Source organism: Parasteatoda tepidariorum, chromosome 1 (assembly GCF_043381705.1).
Source record: "Parasteatoda tepidariorum isolate YZ-2023 chromosome 1, CAS_Ptep_4.0, whole genome shotgun sequence".
Lineage (NCBI taxonomy): Eukaryota > Metazoa > Arthropoda > Arachnida > Araneae > Theridiidae > Parasteatoda > Parasteatoda tepidariorum.
The window spans coordinates 15,887,804-15,903,663 of record NC_092204.1 but is presented as its reverse complement, the minus strand read 5'-3'; the positions used below and the strand labels follow the sequence as shown (position 1 = coordinate 15,903,663).

Below are 15,860 nucleotides of genomic sequence, written 5' to 3'. Positions count from 1 at the left end.
AAAGTTTTGTAATCAATGTATTCTTTACTGGAAATATTTAAAGAGTTGTTTTCAATTGTAGTGTGTGAACAAAGCAATTTAAAATACTGTGTTACTTTGTATAGTTCTGAAGTTTTATGTATAACAAATAGTATGAACCATAGCATTAGTAGGAACTCAAATATAATGGGAACTAAAATTTTGTTATCAATGTATTCTTTACTGAAAATGTTTTAAAAAATTGTTTTCAATTGTAGTGGATGTGGACAAAGAAATATTAAAGCACTGTTACTTTGTATAGTTCTGAAGTTTCATATTTAACAAATACTGATTTCACGATATTTTTATTGAGCCTTTTTGATTCCTTAACTCTTTAAAAATTCTATACTATGTTAAAAAATGTAATCATATAATTTTAATCATAAATTATATAAATGTATAATTTTTGTATTTCATTAAAAATTCTTTACTCTTTGAGAAAATGTGGATGCATTGTTATATTATTTATTTTCATAGCCTCTTTCAGGAACTGTGAATGCTCAATCTTTGAATTTTAATTTCTACTTACTTGAATGTTGATTTTCAGATATTAAAACAAACTAAAACATGTTCTTCCAAGTTTAGTTGTTTGCGTAGCACTTCAATTCAGGCACACATTTAAAAAATAAATAAAATTGAAATATCTTAAGTTAAATTAAGATCATGCAACTATAGTTTCCTGTAAGGGTTTTGAATCAAGACTGTTTTGGGAAGCAATTAAAAATATATTTTTGTGGAATATGAAATAGTAATCAGTTTCTAAATTTTACATATCTATTTTTTTTTCATGTGCGATACATATTTAGTTTCACAGATTTTGCAAATTTAATACATCTTAGACTATTTAAAGAAACTTAATAAGAATGTCTGAATAATTTTTAATTATAAATAAAAGAATTGTCAGTTAAAAAAATGTAGTAGTTATTTCTTAATAAGAAATTTTTTTAGAAATTTGTGGCGAATGATATTTAGCAATTTATAAGAATAGTTTTATTTGAATATTATGAAATTATTTTTAAAAAAATATTTTAAAAACTCCCTTAATAATTGGACTTTTTGTTACTCTATAATCCCCAATATATTTTGTTTATCTCAATTTATGATGCTAGATAATAATAAATATTCAAACTATTTTGATTTTTCAAATTTAAAAAAAAATAATAATTAAATAAAAAAAACTATCATAAGCAATAAAACGCTGTTGACAGACACATTATAGAAAAAGTTTTTCCCGGCATACACTGACTACCAGCAAATACTCATAACTTACCAAACATCTAGAAAGTTTTCACATTTTTTTTATGCTTAAAAATATGCTACAAAAATATAATTTTCTTTAAAAAATTTCTATATTTCTGTGAACACGCACTAGGTTTACAAAACTGTTTTTACATACTACGCACAGTAAAGATATACATGTGTACAAGTTATCGCAGCATTTTCAAATATGTATTTTCTGGTTTTTCAAATGTTAGTGGTCCCCTAAACTCTTTTCTGCTTATCTATGTTGAAATATATGTGTAATCGCATGGCCCTAATGTACCTAAAGCATTCTAATCATAATACAGGGTATTTCAAAATGTATATAGCGATTTCAAACAGCTATAACTATTTAATTAAAAATAATTTATCGATAAACAGAGATCTCTCGACTTGACAACCTGCGATTTCTATTTATGGGGTATGTGCTTCCCATGCCCAAAACAATGGAAGAACTTCTGCATTCCGTGTAAATTTATTTATAAATTCTTTTTAATTAAATACAGTGCACTCCCGATTATCCGGGTTAATCACCGGAACAGGTCGCACGGACAATAGAAAAACACGGATAATCCGAAAACTCCTTTTTATTAAAGAAAAAATCAATATCAGTACAAAAAATATACAAATTTCTGTTACTGTATAAATCACTGTATAAAATCAAACTAGTAATTTTCCATTCAACATTCGATGCTTAAAAAATGTGTAATGCGCCATATATTGACGCATACTTTACGAACCGCAGTAATGTCACCGTAGTCAAATCCTCCCATATAATCTAATAAAGTTTCCACAGATTGAAGAGAAGCATAAATTGTATTTCCATCATTCACTACATCTTCTGCATCAGTTACTATCATCACTATTTGATTTAACTACATAATGATGTCTTCATCTGTCAAATACAGGAAACCAGGCTGACATGCATCACTTTAAAATCAATCTTCTAAATTTCCTTCATTGAGAATTTCTAAACCTTAGATTTCTTTTGCTTGTTCGAGAATACTGTTATCATATTCTTCTTGAATATCTAAAGAAGATTGTTCATCATGCGTTATGATCTTTCTCCACGATCGTGATAACGTAGACGATTTTACCTTTGACAATGCTGCTGATATTCCATACACTGTAATCCAATTACGAATATTGCTATCCAAAAATTTGGTAGTGTTATAACTTCATGAATCAAATTTTTTAATCTTGAAAATGTTTCTCTTTATATTTTTTGTGTGACTCCGAAATGAGCACGGATAATCCACAAACCGGATAATCCACGCACGGAAAATCGAGAGTGTACTGTAATTATAGCCGTTTGTAATCACCATATTAATTTTTAATTACCATGCATTTAAAATCTTTTAATTTTGGCTACTAATAAGAGTTAAAGGTTTTTATACATAATTTTTATTAAAAGTTAAGCATATTTTAACTGTCAGGTGTCACAATTTTTAATTTATAAAATCTCCAAATTACTTTTTACCAAGTTTTTTGAATTTTTGATTTCACAAAATTTTACAATTTTTAAGAAGTTAAACTTATCAAATATGATTCAAAATAGTTTATTGAATGTAAGTTTGCTATGTTTTATATTGATATTGGTTTAATTTAAAAATATTATTCTCAAAAATAGTATTTTGATAAAAATTATCTGTTGCAATTTTCATTATAGAAATTGAAAATAATTTGTGAAAAGATTAACGCTCTAATGCACAATGCAAGTTTTATTCCATCTTATTTTAGTCCTGGAAACCTTTATTTTTATAAATATTGGTTATGGGCAATAATAAGACATTTATGTTGCATAATTTTTATATTTATTTTAATAATCTAACATTTATATTCTCTTAGTAATGATCTATTTAGTGCACCTAATCAAGCGATTGAATGATAAAGGTTCAAATTTGGAAACTAGTAAGTCAATCCATAACAAATAAATTTTTCGTACTGAAATATTAAATAATTATTGATAATCGTAATTTCTTTTGTATTTTTTTATTTAAATTATTAATGGAACATTGTTATTGATAACATACATTTTGTTTTTGTATTTAAAGAAAAGATAGATTTTAAGATAAATTTTTTATAAAAAGTACTAATTTTCTTTGAAATTTAATTTAGAATCATTCTGCAAAATTTTTGATGAAGCTGTTTACATTTATGTCCCTTTCCTTTTTAGTTTTTTAATTTTCATCCATAATGTTATATTTAAAATAAATTTGAGATCTGTGATAAGATTTTTTGAGACAATAATATTAGTACTGTAGGATGATCTTAATGGGTACGAGGAGGTTAAAAGAGACATTGGAATTTAAATGAACTAATACAATTGTTGCAAGTTGAGAAAAGACCATTGCAGTAAAGCTTTTAAAATTCAAACACTTCAAACAGAAATTTAATTTTTGTCTTGTATCTTTTATGATAAATATCACAGAATTATTAAGAAGAGGGTTATAGTTTTGAAGTCTTATTGGAATCCTAGACTTGCTGACATATTTCAAAAAATAAGGAGAATATTCGTTCTTGAGAAAGAAACAACTTTATGACATTGCAAGAACATTTTGATTTGATTGGCCCACTAGAAATGGCAGTAACAAATAAACATGCCCGTAACAAATAAAATGCGAGATTAAGAGTTTTCACTGTAGAAGAAAATAGTCTGCAAGAAACAATATTTATTATTCTTTCATCAGTTATTTTCAATGCAAATTGAAAGACGTTTGTTATGATTTTTAGATATTTTTATTCATATTGTTAATTGATTATTCAATAAGTTTTGTTTTCCACCTTCCACATGATTGAAGAAAGCAAGCAAAAAGAAGGCTGTGCAAGGTTGTTTCAAGAGTTGGCTCTGTTGATATGTGTTTGCGCTGGGAGCTTGGCATCCATTTGACTTAAACTTTGATAGAAGCACTCTCTTTCTCTGAGATAATGGTTTTTTCTTAACTTGCAACAGAGTGTAGAGTTTTTATATCTAAAGAGAGTTATGCGACGCAACTTAAAAATTACCCAGATGAGGGTTATGAAAGGGATTTAGTTACCTAATTTTTCGAAATTTCTATTAAATATTACTTCATCACTAAGCCTCAAAATTATGTTCGATATATCATGTTTGATATTTTCCGTATTTCGTTTTTGCTAAAGGTAAATGTTTATTTTTTTTAACGTGTTTAGTTTTTTTTTTTTTTTAAGGTGAAAACAATGAAAAAGATGCAAAAATTATTTCAGTTCTTGTTAACGGTTCGATACTATATAACTTCATTTTTAGCTTGTTTACTAAATTTTCAAATAGTGTAATAACTAAAGTGATGTGAGAAAAGTGTTAAGTATAGCATTCAGAGTTTTAAGATATTATTATTTGGAAAATGTAGGGTTATAATACATTTTATTTGTGTTTTTGATTGGTTAAAATTAATTTTAAAAGCAAGAGAAAAAAATATGTATTTATAATTTTGAAGATTCTACCAAATAAAAATACCCTGCCTATGTACTGTATGTTAATTCAACTGGAGAACTTTGTTTTTATTTCCTTAGAATTAATTTTAGCTTTCAACTAATCACAAATAGCTTAAAGTACCTTATAACTCTCTTTAGATATAGAAACTTTAATTTTACCAAATTCTTAAAAGTTACTTGATGTATGAGCACTTCTACCTCCAATTTATCAAAATTAATTGTAGGCTCAATTGTCAACATTTAGAACCTCTTATAAATTCTATGCTCTTTCCTATACCTAATTTTCCAATATTAATAATATTTTCTTTCTAACAGAAACTTACATTTGTAAAGAAGTCAAAACAGTATATCTTAACTACGCAGTATTAAAGGGAAAAAAAACTATAAAAATTGGCTTTTACATTGCTATAAATTTAATCCAAAATATAGTCTTATGATTTATATTTCCTTTTTCAATTTATGTAAATAAAATTAATCTTGTAGCAAATTTAGTCTAAGTCCTGTCTAAAGGCAGGAAAAAGTAGTATCATCTTCCATTTTGAAAATATGATTGTTTAAATCTTTTTCCTATTTTGAACAATATTGATGCATTAGAGAGTTAATTTAAATAAGTTATTCATTGACTTGCATCTTTGTCATTAGTCAAGTCTATTATTATTGCATAGTAAATAAAGCGTCTGAAAGCAAACTGCATTGATTACTTAATAGCTCAGAAAAACCTTTTTATTGTGCAAATTATATTCCAAAGTGTCAGAAATAATGTAACAATAATTATTTAAAAAAAAATTCCAATTTAAATGTTGAGAAAGAAAATAATGAGAAAGCAAATGAATGAAAAGAATTGGTATTCAAAAATTCAAGTAACTGTCCATCCTCTTAATATTTCTAATTTAGAGTTAAACAGTATACGTTTAAATTTTATAAGAAGTGGGTTGAGCATCTTATATAGACAGAAATTGGGTAATCCACATAAAATATTCCTGTAGAACAATATATGCTTGCACTTTCATACAGTTTTATGCTTAAAGAATTGATACCTTAGTAAACACGATATGACTCTTCAAGTTTCGAGCTATTTCTATCGATTTAATTTCTTTTTGCTGTTTCTTCAAATTCCTCAAACTCAAAAGCATGATGAGTTTTTTTTTTCTCCCTTCTAATTTGAAAAGTGAAATGTTTGACGAAAAGTCTAAGTGTTGCCATTGAGTTTTTCTGTTAATTGGTAGGTATTCATTCATGCATGTTGCTGTTTTGTAGGATTTAAGTATTTACATTGATCAATAGTAGCTTGAATTATAAAGCATTTGTGTAAAAAGAATGTATTTTTGAAAGTGGAACTGTCATTTCTATGAGTATAAAATTTAAAATATTAGTTCTTAGCTGATTAAACATTAGTGATCAACATAATTGGTTAGCCAAATAATGCCTCAATGTAAACAAAAATACAGACCATTAATTTGAAATGTTTATGAACTACATAATTTCATAAATGTCTCACATGCACATTTTAAGTAATTACACCTAATTATTGTCTTATCAGCTAAAGGAGGTGGGGCAATATGTTAAACCACACATTGAAATAGTTTGAGAGTTTTTTTTCTGAAAAAAATGCCATTATTTCCAAGTGGGAAGTAAAATGCTTGTATTGTTTCTGTTAACTAGTGAAAGTTCATTAAATATTTTTTTTATATGTCGTTCTTTAATTGCACTTTCAAGGTCAAGAAATCTTGCCGGCTAATATAGATATGCACCTCAAGGTGTAAGAGTTTCTTAAAGTTATAAGTATGGGCATCGGGAGGACGGACACTTGCCAAGAACAGTGCCCAACATGAAACTTGTTGCTTGTTACGAGTAGCTTAGTCACTTCAAGTTTTCTTCTTTAACCGCTTAACATAGTCTTTTTTCTGGCAAATTGGGTAAAAAAATAAGCATATTTTTGAGAAACAAATTTCTGTTAAAATCGATTATATAAACTCATAGCAAGAGTCAAAACTATTACAATTATTGATTTTATGAAATGACTTTAATTTTTATTTAGAGCAAAAACAAATGCATTTTTACTTAAAGTTGACTTTTCTACTAAGCTAGTGAAAACGAAATTCACGCCTTTTCCCACGTAAAAGAAAAGCGCCAAAACCTTTTGCAATCATACCTCTACTGGATTACCAGAGCCATCTGTTAGAAACATTGTAAACTAAAGAAAGAAAAAATTCGGGCAAATCATTGCTGTAGAGTAAAAAAAAATCAGTCGCACGAGCAGCGCTCAGGCAAAACAGAGAAGGCCCCTTTTCAAGTACCCGAACGATGTTCGGTCAAAACTGGGAAGTGGTTAATGTTTCTCAGATTATCAGGTGGTGCTAATCTGCAGAGTAACTAACTATTCTGGAAAAGTTTGACGTAAAAATGTCACATGTGGATAAAGTGTGGCTTATTGCTGTATTGCCCCAATCCTTTCAATTTAAAGTATTTAAATCATATTGAGACTTACAACTTAAGTTGGATGTTTCTTATGTAACAACCTAATTTTTATTTGTTTCAAATGCTAATGCATGCAGAAATTCTTTTCCCCGATGTATATAAACAGTAGACTCTTTTTAATCTGAACTTGGAATCATGGATATTTCATTATGAAATATATTATATAAATCATTCATCTGTATTGATTTCTAACCTGGAGGATCAGGGTGTCCCTCTTTGTCTGGTGTCTACCTTTGACCTGTCCTGCTTGGGAGGCCCTACCAAGAGCAAAAGCTTCCACCAGTACAGCACTTGGGTGGACATAAGCATGCAAAACCACTTCAATGTTAATACCATCGCAAATGGAATCATAAGTTAAGTGGTCATAAGATATTTTGAGCCGTAATAATTTATGATGTCAAAATGGATAATTGAAAATTTAAAATGGTCAAATACCTTTTTATTTATAGGTCATGTTTACCTTTAAAATTAAAAAAAAAATTAACATTTATTTATTGAAGAGAAATTTAAAAAAATATTCCAAAACGTTTTTCTCTCTTGCAGTTGGTGCTTTCGCTTACATAACTCAATTTTCATCTTGTGAACTTGAATTTTTCTTTTTTAAAGTTTAGTGGTACATATAACCCCTTAATTTGAAAACACAAAAGATTGGAAGAAAATAATTTCGCTGCATTAAACCATGTATAATTGAAGTAGAACTTTTATTTCTTGTTAAATACTTTTATATAGTTAGACTTTATTCCTTAAATGTTTTTTTTTTCCTGTAGTAATACATGTTTCTGTTCATTCAGATTTCTGAATAATTATAGCATTTTAGTATTTTTGTGATGCAATTAAAAAGAGTCTACTGTGTTTTATTACTGTAATTAGTATTATTTTGCATGGTGTAAAATATGTTTGTATATTTTGTGAATTTTTGTTTTAAATATCTTCTGTTCTTAAAATTACAATTTCTTCTCAGAAAGGAAACATCTAGTTTTTACTTTCATCATTGTGGCATGTTTTTTTTTCCAATTTTCTTCTAGTTTCCTGATTATTCTTAAGTAATGAAAAACAAACTGAATTGTTTTAATATTTGAATCTGTCCATCTTTTTTTCTAGAATTCAACTCTGTTTTTTCGTGCATTATATCATTTCCAAAAAAAAATTCAATCTCTTTTTTTTTTAACATTTCCATTCTATCTACCTTGTACCTTTTAACAGTAAAGTTTTTATTGTTTTAACTGTTATACCTATTCCAATAGTTGCATATAAGTTTGTATTGATGTAAGCATTTTCAGTGATATTGTTTGAATTTTTTTTATTTTTAGGAATAATGTATTCAAACTTGTCGATTGCAAACTTAATAAGCGGTAAATGTTTAAACATTTATTTTTATATTCTATTCTAAATCCTGCAGTAAATCTTTTTTTTTTCATATTTCTCTTAGCGTGATGTGTCTCTGTTCCTCATAGCTATTTTAACACTTCAATTTCATTTATAACATCCATTTTATATTTTTACTTTTGTAAAAATGTTTTATATTTGGTGTATTTTTAATTATTTATGCTTTGATATTTTCTTTAAACACTCTTTTTAAAAATAATCCATCTCTTCATATGATTTTCAGAAGTAAATTTCATTCATAATTGGTAAGAAATTTACCAATTATGAATGAAAACTGAATGATTTATTTTATTAGTATCTTATTGAGGTGTCTTATTGCTTTTAAAATGCTATTTCTTTTTGGCAATATCAATAAAAGTATTGCTTAATTGTATTCTTAAGTAATAAATTAATACATTTGTTGATAGTGCACAAAATTCGATGAACTTAGTCTACTATAATGAACTTCTAAGCATAGCCACTTTTGATAATTTTAAATTTGAGAATCTGGAATTATTTTCACGGGCTTATTTTCATTTTGCTGTTTTTGTGATAAGTGATAAATTAATTGAATTCTGCACACTTATTTGTTCATATTTTATTTCCAAGACAACTTTCATCTGACATATAAAGATAAAGCATTGTGAATAAAAGTTTTCAGTTAAGATTAAGCTAAATATTTGTAAATACAATGAAACCTCTCGGGAGCAACCACTCTCTGTTCCACAGTAAAATGTTGTTTGATAGAGTTTGGTTGTTTTTAGAAATTACCTCTATTGATTTCAAAATTGTTATCAAAAGTACATGATTTTTCGCAAACGAATTTAATTTTAGTCTGTGTCATCTTTTTTAATGTCCCCTTTGTTGGCGTCTTATAGAGATGAATTATTGATGAATAAAATTTAGTGTCCATAAAAATGATCCTAACTGATGTAGTTATGAGTATAAAAACAAATTTGCCAATTACGAATTCTAAAGATATTTTAAATAAGTAAACAATTATGTTTTTTTTTGTTTGTTTAAATTTGCATTTAGTTTTATATCACAAAAATTAGCTAAATTTAAAAGATGAGAAGAGGTTTGTCTGAGTTTTTCAAAAATAAAATTTTTTTCTTTCTAATTTAACTTTTAACTCTAGAAGTAAATCATTGATATCATCTTTAGTGCGCTCTGACTGCAACATGAGGTTGTATCGTCAAAGAGAGTTCTTTAAATAAGAGTTTCACACAAATATTTTTAAAACATTTTAATCTACTTATTCATTTTGTTAATATGTTTTATTTTGATATTTTTTCGTGTTTCCTTATTTGACCCTTTCTGCATTTGATGCAGATGCTTGCCCGGTCGCTGGGAGAGGTTTTAATGGTCTCTCCTTAAGGTTTTCTTCAGCGCAAAGTCTATGAGAAATAAAAATTGTGCTTTCTAAAAGTGGTAAATAAAGGTGGTCTCCCCTGGAGGTTTCACTGTAGTATCTTAAAATAAGTTTTTTAAAAATTACTGAAATGCACCAGTGTCGTCACTTCATGTGTCAAAGTGTTATTTCAAACAAGGAATTAAATAAATGTTCTGCCACTTTTCAGTTAATTATACCTAAATGAACATCCCATCGGACAATTTCACAATGATTGCTTTATTTTATTCATTTCTACCCGTCTGAACTATTTGAAAAGAAACTTGTTTGTTATGCAGAAAAACAAATTCAAACAGTAAGAAAAATTCTGTGGCAAGCGCTTGGCTATTATTTTTGTATTATTTAAGCAAGACTTGGCAGTCTGCTTATTTGAATCTCGCCTAGAACCTAAATTGTTAAGCTGCAATTTCCTAACAATTTGAACTGCTTAATAGGAAGAAGAAAAAAAGCTAATATATCTTAACATGCATTTTTTGGCTTGAAAAAAATTGATAATACATCTTGAATATTCTGTTAAGTGCCATTTGCTGACCGATGCGATGGCATATCTTTCATAGAGCATTGAAATTATGTTTTAAGGTAAACAATTGAAAAACTGTTTTTTAAAAGACAGTACGTTCATCAATAGGAGAAAAGTGGCTTTACTCTATACAAAAATATATTAAATACCAGAATAATTTACTTTGCTGTTTTATACTTGCCTTATTTATTAAAAGGGGAAAGTAAATAATTGGTTCAAGCTTGGTGTTTGTAAAGAAAATTCATTAATTATCATGCTGATCTGAGAAATTAATATGCAGTAAACTACAGCAAACCATTGGACCATTCAAAACTTTGCATTGATTCTCTTTTTAAAAAAAGCTGTTTTTTTTTTTTTTTTTTTTTTTTTTTTTTTTTTTTTTTTTTTATTAAGTGCAGAATATTGCCATTAACATATACTTAACTTTATCCAAAAAAATATAATTAAATATAAGAATCAAAAAAATTTATGATGCAAAAGAGACATTTGCAAATATTTTGAGATGACGGTGGTTTGCTTAGTTTTTAAAAATTATCATTGTTTTATTGATTTTTTTTTCAATTTGTTATTTAAAGTAAATTCAATTTCAAGTCATTTGAGGAAGTATATTGTTTATTTCAAATTAAATTTGTCCTTTTTCTAAACACTCTTTTTCTTTTGCTTCTTATTTTCAAATCTTAAGATTAAATTATCATTAACAAGTTGCATAAAAAAATTTCAGCCTCACATCCATTATCTTTCCTGCCTTACATAAAGGACTTATACCCGAAGATTGGTAAGAAACACTTGATAAAGTTAACCAAAATTTATAGATGTCTAATGAGGTAATAAATTAATACCTTCTTTAATTTCCCTTCGCCTGGGAGAACATTAAGGTGATACATAACTATATATTTGTATTTTGTGTTTAATAAAATTGTTCTTTTTTCTCCCCATTTTGTTGCTAAATTAATCTCAGGGCAAATAAGTTATAGTTACTTTATAATCGAATATCAATAAAACCTTTACTGCAAGAAAGAATTCTCTTTGAGGACTTGATTTAACAAATATCTTGATTTAACAAATCAAGATATTTGTTAAATCAAGAAACAATTTGTTGTATCAAGATATTTGAGTCTTGATTTAACAAATATGACTATAAAAAAAATTTACCACTTGGACATAAATGCATCTAAATAAAGGTCTGAAAATCAGTTGGTAGTTTTCTTAAGTGCTAGCAAAATTTAAAAAATTTATTTTAGTAAAATAATTTCCTTAGTTAATTTCTTCTAGGAAATATTTTATAGGGTCTCAATAAAATCAAATTTTCTAATTATTCTAAAAGAGTGAAGGAATTCTTTAATTTTTAAAATGAAGGAAATTCTTTAAAATGAAGTAAGTATTTGCTGCATATCATTGCTTTTGACTTAATGAGTTAAATAGCTAAAGCATATATGTTTTTACCTCCCTTTATTTTTTTTAATTGAATTGCATGTTTAGGAAACCTTTAATTGCTAATTCTAAATTTTGATAACTTTAGTTGTTTATTGAAATGGAATTTTAAAAGAAAATATCAATGTGTGACTAAATATTTTAATTTTAAGCATTAATTTTTTCCCCACTGTAGTTGACTCTTCAATGTATATATGTAGGAAATCGCTGTTGAAATTCATTTCAGTTGATGTTCTGTTTTGTTTAATTGTGGGATTATGTATTCTTAGACTCTACTAATAAATAAATTTTCTTCAATAGTTTAAATTCTTTTTATGTATGTTCTGACCAACTGTAGTCAAAAAAAAATTTGGGAAATTTTCTTTTAATATTAGTATATTTTAGTATAATTGTTTTTTTTTTTCTGTGAAAAATGTTATTTGATTGTAATGTATGTTTGCAAGATTTTTAATGAGAAAAATACTTATTAGTTATTTTTAAAAAAACTTTCTGCTATTTTATGAATAATTCTTATTTTTCCATTGTTGATGAGCTTATAGAACTATGTATATAGCTGTGCAATGTAAAGCGAAATATCTATATTTTTTACAACATTATGATATTTTAAGAAGTATTCTTGCTATATATTGTGAATATTATGTCTTCTCTTAAGTATAAAATGCGTAACAATTATCTAGCAATGATAATATCACATCAATGTCAATTATTTTGGTTATCCATTACAATAATGTCATAAATATTATCATTATAAATTTTAAAATATCATGATTCTTACCCTCGGCAAGATTGATAACCATAATTATCAATAGGATATTATTGTGGTTGTTTATAAATTTCACCTTGGTGACGGAAATATTAACCAACGTATAAATAATGTAATTTTTTTAATTGAAAAATATTGTTATATATATTGTAATAAAGTAATTGTATATTTCCTACTGATGTAATTTAATATTTCCTAATGATGTACCAAAATATTAAAATTCCAATATTGCCCTGCTCTGACTTTTTGGTATAAAATCTTTTTTAATTTGTTTACTTTTGACTTTACTATTATTACTATCACTGCTTTATGTTTACATGAAAGTAAGTATGTTTTTTCCTTTGCATTTTCAATAGGTATTCCGGAAGACAGAGATGGGTTGTTTGATACAATTCAGAGAAGCAAAAATCACCACCAAAAAAGAGCCTATCAATGTATAAAATGTATGGTTAACTTATTTATTTCCTGCCCTGCTGCTGCTCAAATGTTGCAAAGCAATGGAGATTTAAAACGCAAGTGGGTGAATGCGGTAGAATGGTTACATGATGAGCTAGAGCGGGTAAGTTATCAACTTTTCCTTTTCAAATAATAATTTTTGTTTGACTTATTTGTTACAAACGCTTAAGAAATCTAAATACAAGGTATGTCTGATAAATTCTGTAAATTAAAACACAAAACAATTCATGGCAATGCCTTAATTAATTTAGGCTCTTTGTGCCATCTGGCCCATTAAGCTTTGCTCACGAGTTGTTGCGAGTTTTATCCTGGCAGCCAATTTAATAACTGACATGTATATGCAACAAAGTCCTGTCGTTGATTATGGAAGCTATAGAAAGGAGTACCTGCTCATGCACTGACCATGTTGTTAGATGGGGCTCAAAATAATGTGGCATTCTTATCATTGCCTTTAAAACTCTAGAGCTCTAAATAATTAGGCTGAGTGCTTGGTCTTCGTTGAATGGTGTGTGATCCCTAATCTCTGATTTTATTCTCCCACAAAGTAATATTAGTAAGTTACTATATATTTTTAATATTAATGATAAAGTTGCTTGTTATGATACTTTGAAAGCATCTTTTTAAATTGATCAAAACAGGAACAAATCTTGTGATTACCCAATCTTCTTGAAAGATTCCTCATTGCTGACTCTCTTATTCTTTCATTATCCAGTGGCAATCTGTCTGACCTGCTTGATATTGTCGGACTTCATGAATAAATGTCAAATTGAACATAGTTTGTCACCCTTGGTTCCCTCCCAAAACTAGTCCTTACAATAAGTTGTAAATGCATTTTCTATTTTAACCCAACACTTCAGCCAATATTGCACCCACCTGTTTGTTGAATTCTTAACAAAAATTGCTTTCTCTTGGTTTTTGCAAATTTTTGCACGTATACCAGTAGAGTGCCTGTAAACTGACTAATCTATGTCGATTTCTTCTTACCTTTGCTATATGCCATTCCTTCATAAGTCTCTCCATACAATACAAATTTAATACGTGATGCTTTTTATATTCATCAATTCTCCAACTTTTTTTAGGAGCACCTGGTAAAAATCATACCTACAACCTAAACTAGTGCCAACTATTTAGCAGTATTAAGATGGATTACACCTAAAATAAATATTACAATTGTCTAAAAATGTTTTTAAAAAAATCATTTAAATGTGCAATTTAATTACTGTTCTGATATTAGTTATGAATAACTGCAGTGATTCTAGATTAAATTTTTATAGCAGTTGCAATTTAATTTTGTGCAACATTTATAAATTAATTACTTTTTCTTTAAATATCTGATTTAATTTCATAAATCTGTAGTTTTTGTTCGACAGCTGTTGCATAAAAAAAATTTTCTTTTATAATTATTGCTGTTGCATTTTTTTAAAAATATAAATAAGTAAAAATCTATATTTTTTATTTGTGAATGATCATGTTGACATTAAGTTTTNAGTTGCAATTTAATTTCATGAATCTGTACTTTTTGTTCGACAGCTGTTGCACAAAAAAATTTTCTTTTATAATTATTGCTGTTGCATTTTTTTAAAAATATAAATAAGTAAAAAGTGTAATCTATATTTTTTATTTGTGAATGATCATGTTGACATTAAATTTTTATGAAGCATACTTAAATGTGATTATTATTTTTATAGATAATATTTTTAAATATTTTTTTTTTATTAACTATAATTATTGCTTATGCAAGGTTGTCACTCCATAGGGAGAATAGGGAAAACCTGGAAAATACAGGGAATTTAGAAATCACCTAAAATAACAGGAATAATAAGCAGCGAATTTTGAGTTTCTCCTTACAAACTGGGAAAATACGGGGAATTTTATTTCCTATTTCCGTCATTAAAAAGTGATGCCATTCAAAGTGCATTCTATGGGATATTTAAGAATGATATTTCAGCCATACTAAAATATTTCATTTACTATATCATTATTTGTTTTAAGTATGTTAGGCTGTTTCTTATTTAAAATTTTTCCAGCAATTAAAACTTGTTTAATTGGTGTTTCGTCTTAATATATTGCATATAATATGTACAGGGAAAACAGAGGAAATTTTTTTCCAGATTTGAGTGGTAACCCTGATTATGGAAGGTCACAAGAAATAAATTTGGTTTTCAAAAAATATAATCAATTAAAGGCCTGGTTTCTTACGACAAGCGCCTTCTTCGGGTGTCAGCAGGAAGTTGACTTACCCTGATGCTAACAAAATGCTGTTTTGCAAACTCGGCATGAGCAGTCGTTTCAACAACGACGTTATGTCGCATTGCGCATGCATCAGCGACATAAACAAATATTTGATTTTGTTACTATCGACCAGTGCTTTAGAGAACAAAAAATGACCTTGTCCAAGAAAAAAACACATTATAGCTTAGCTAAATGAAGAACAGGAAGAAGAAGCTATGTTTAATGTTAAAATCAAAATCTTGGCTGATTTCAATGCTCTGTTTGATGTTGTCCACCATCACTTCTGTCGTTAACGTTACGTTGTAATCCAACTGCAGTTGATTCGAACGTCAGTTATTGTTCAAGCTGAGCATTCGATGATGTATGCTGTCTAACTCACAAATTGACCAATCACAGGTTAGTGCTCGCTTCAAGCTAACGTTTTGTAACTCTGACATGTCCCAAGAAACCAAGCCTTTAGTTTTTATATCAAT

General features: G+C 27.5%; 1 protein-coding gene across 19 annotated transcripts in view; it reads left to right on the top strand.

Annotated features, from left to right (window-relative positions):
- Positions 1-15,860, top strand: part of LOC107451471 (ubiquitin carboxyl-terminal hydrolase-like faf) — a 94,144-nt gene that overhangs the window by 73,410 nt on the left and 4,874 nt on the right. For 8 of the 19 annotated variants that reach the window (XM_071177159.1, XM_043041811.2, XM_043041812.2 and 5 more), the window contains 4 exons: positions 3,127-3,189; positions 8,520-8,561; positions 11,227-11,280; positions 13,056-13,258. In XM_071177159.1, coding sequence (XP_071033260.1) covers positions 3,127-3,189; positions 8,520-8,561; positions 11,227-11,280; positions 13,056-13,258 — 362 coding nt within the window. Of the gene's footprint in view, positions 1-236; positions 1,191-3,126; positions 3,190-8,519; positions 8,562-11,226; positions 11,330-13,055; positions 13,259-15,860 lie in introns of those variants that run through there. The other 11 variants (XM_071177176.1, XM_071177170.1, XM_043041818.2 and 8 more) reach the window with 6 other exon arrangements.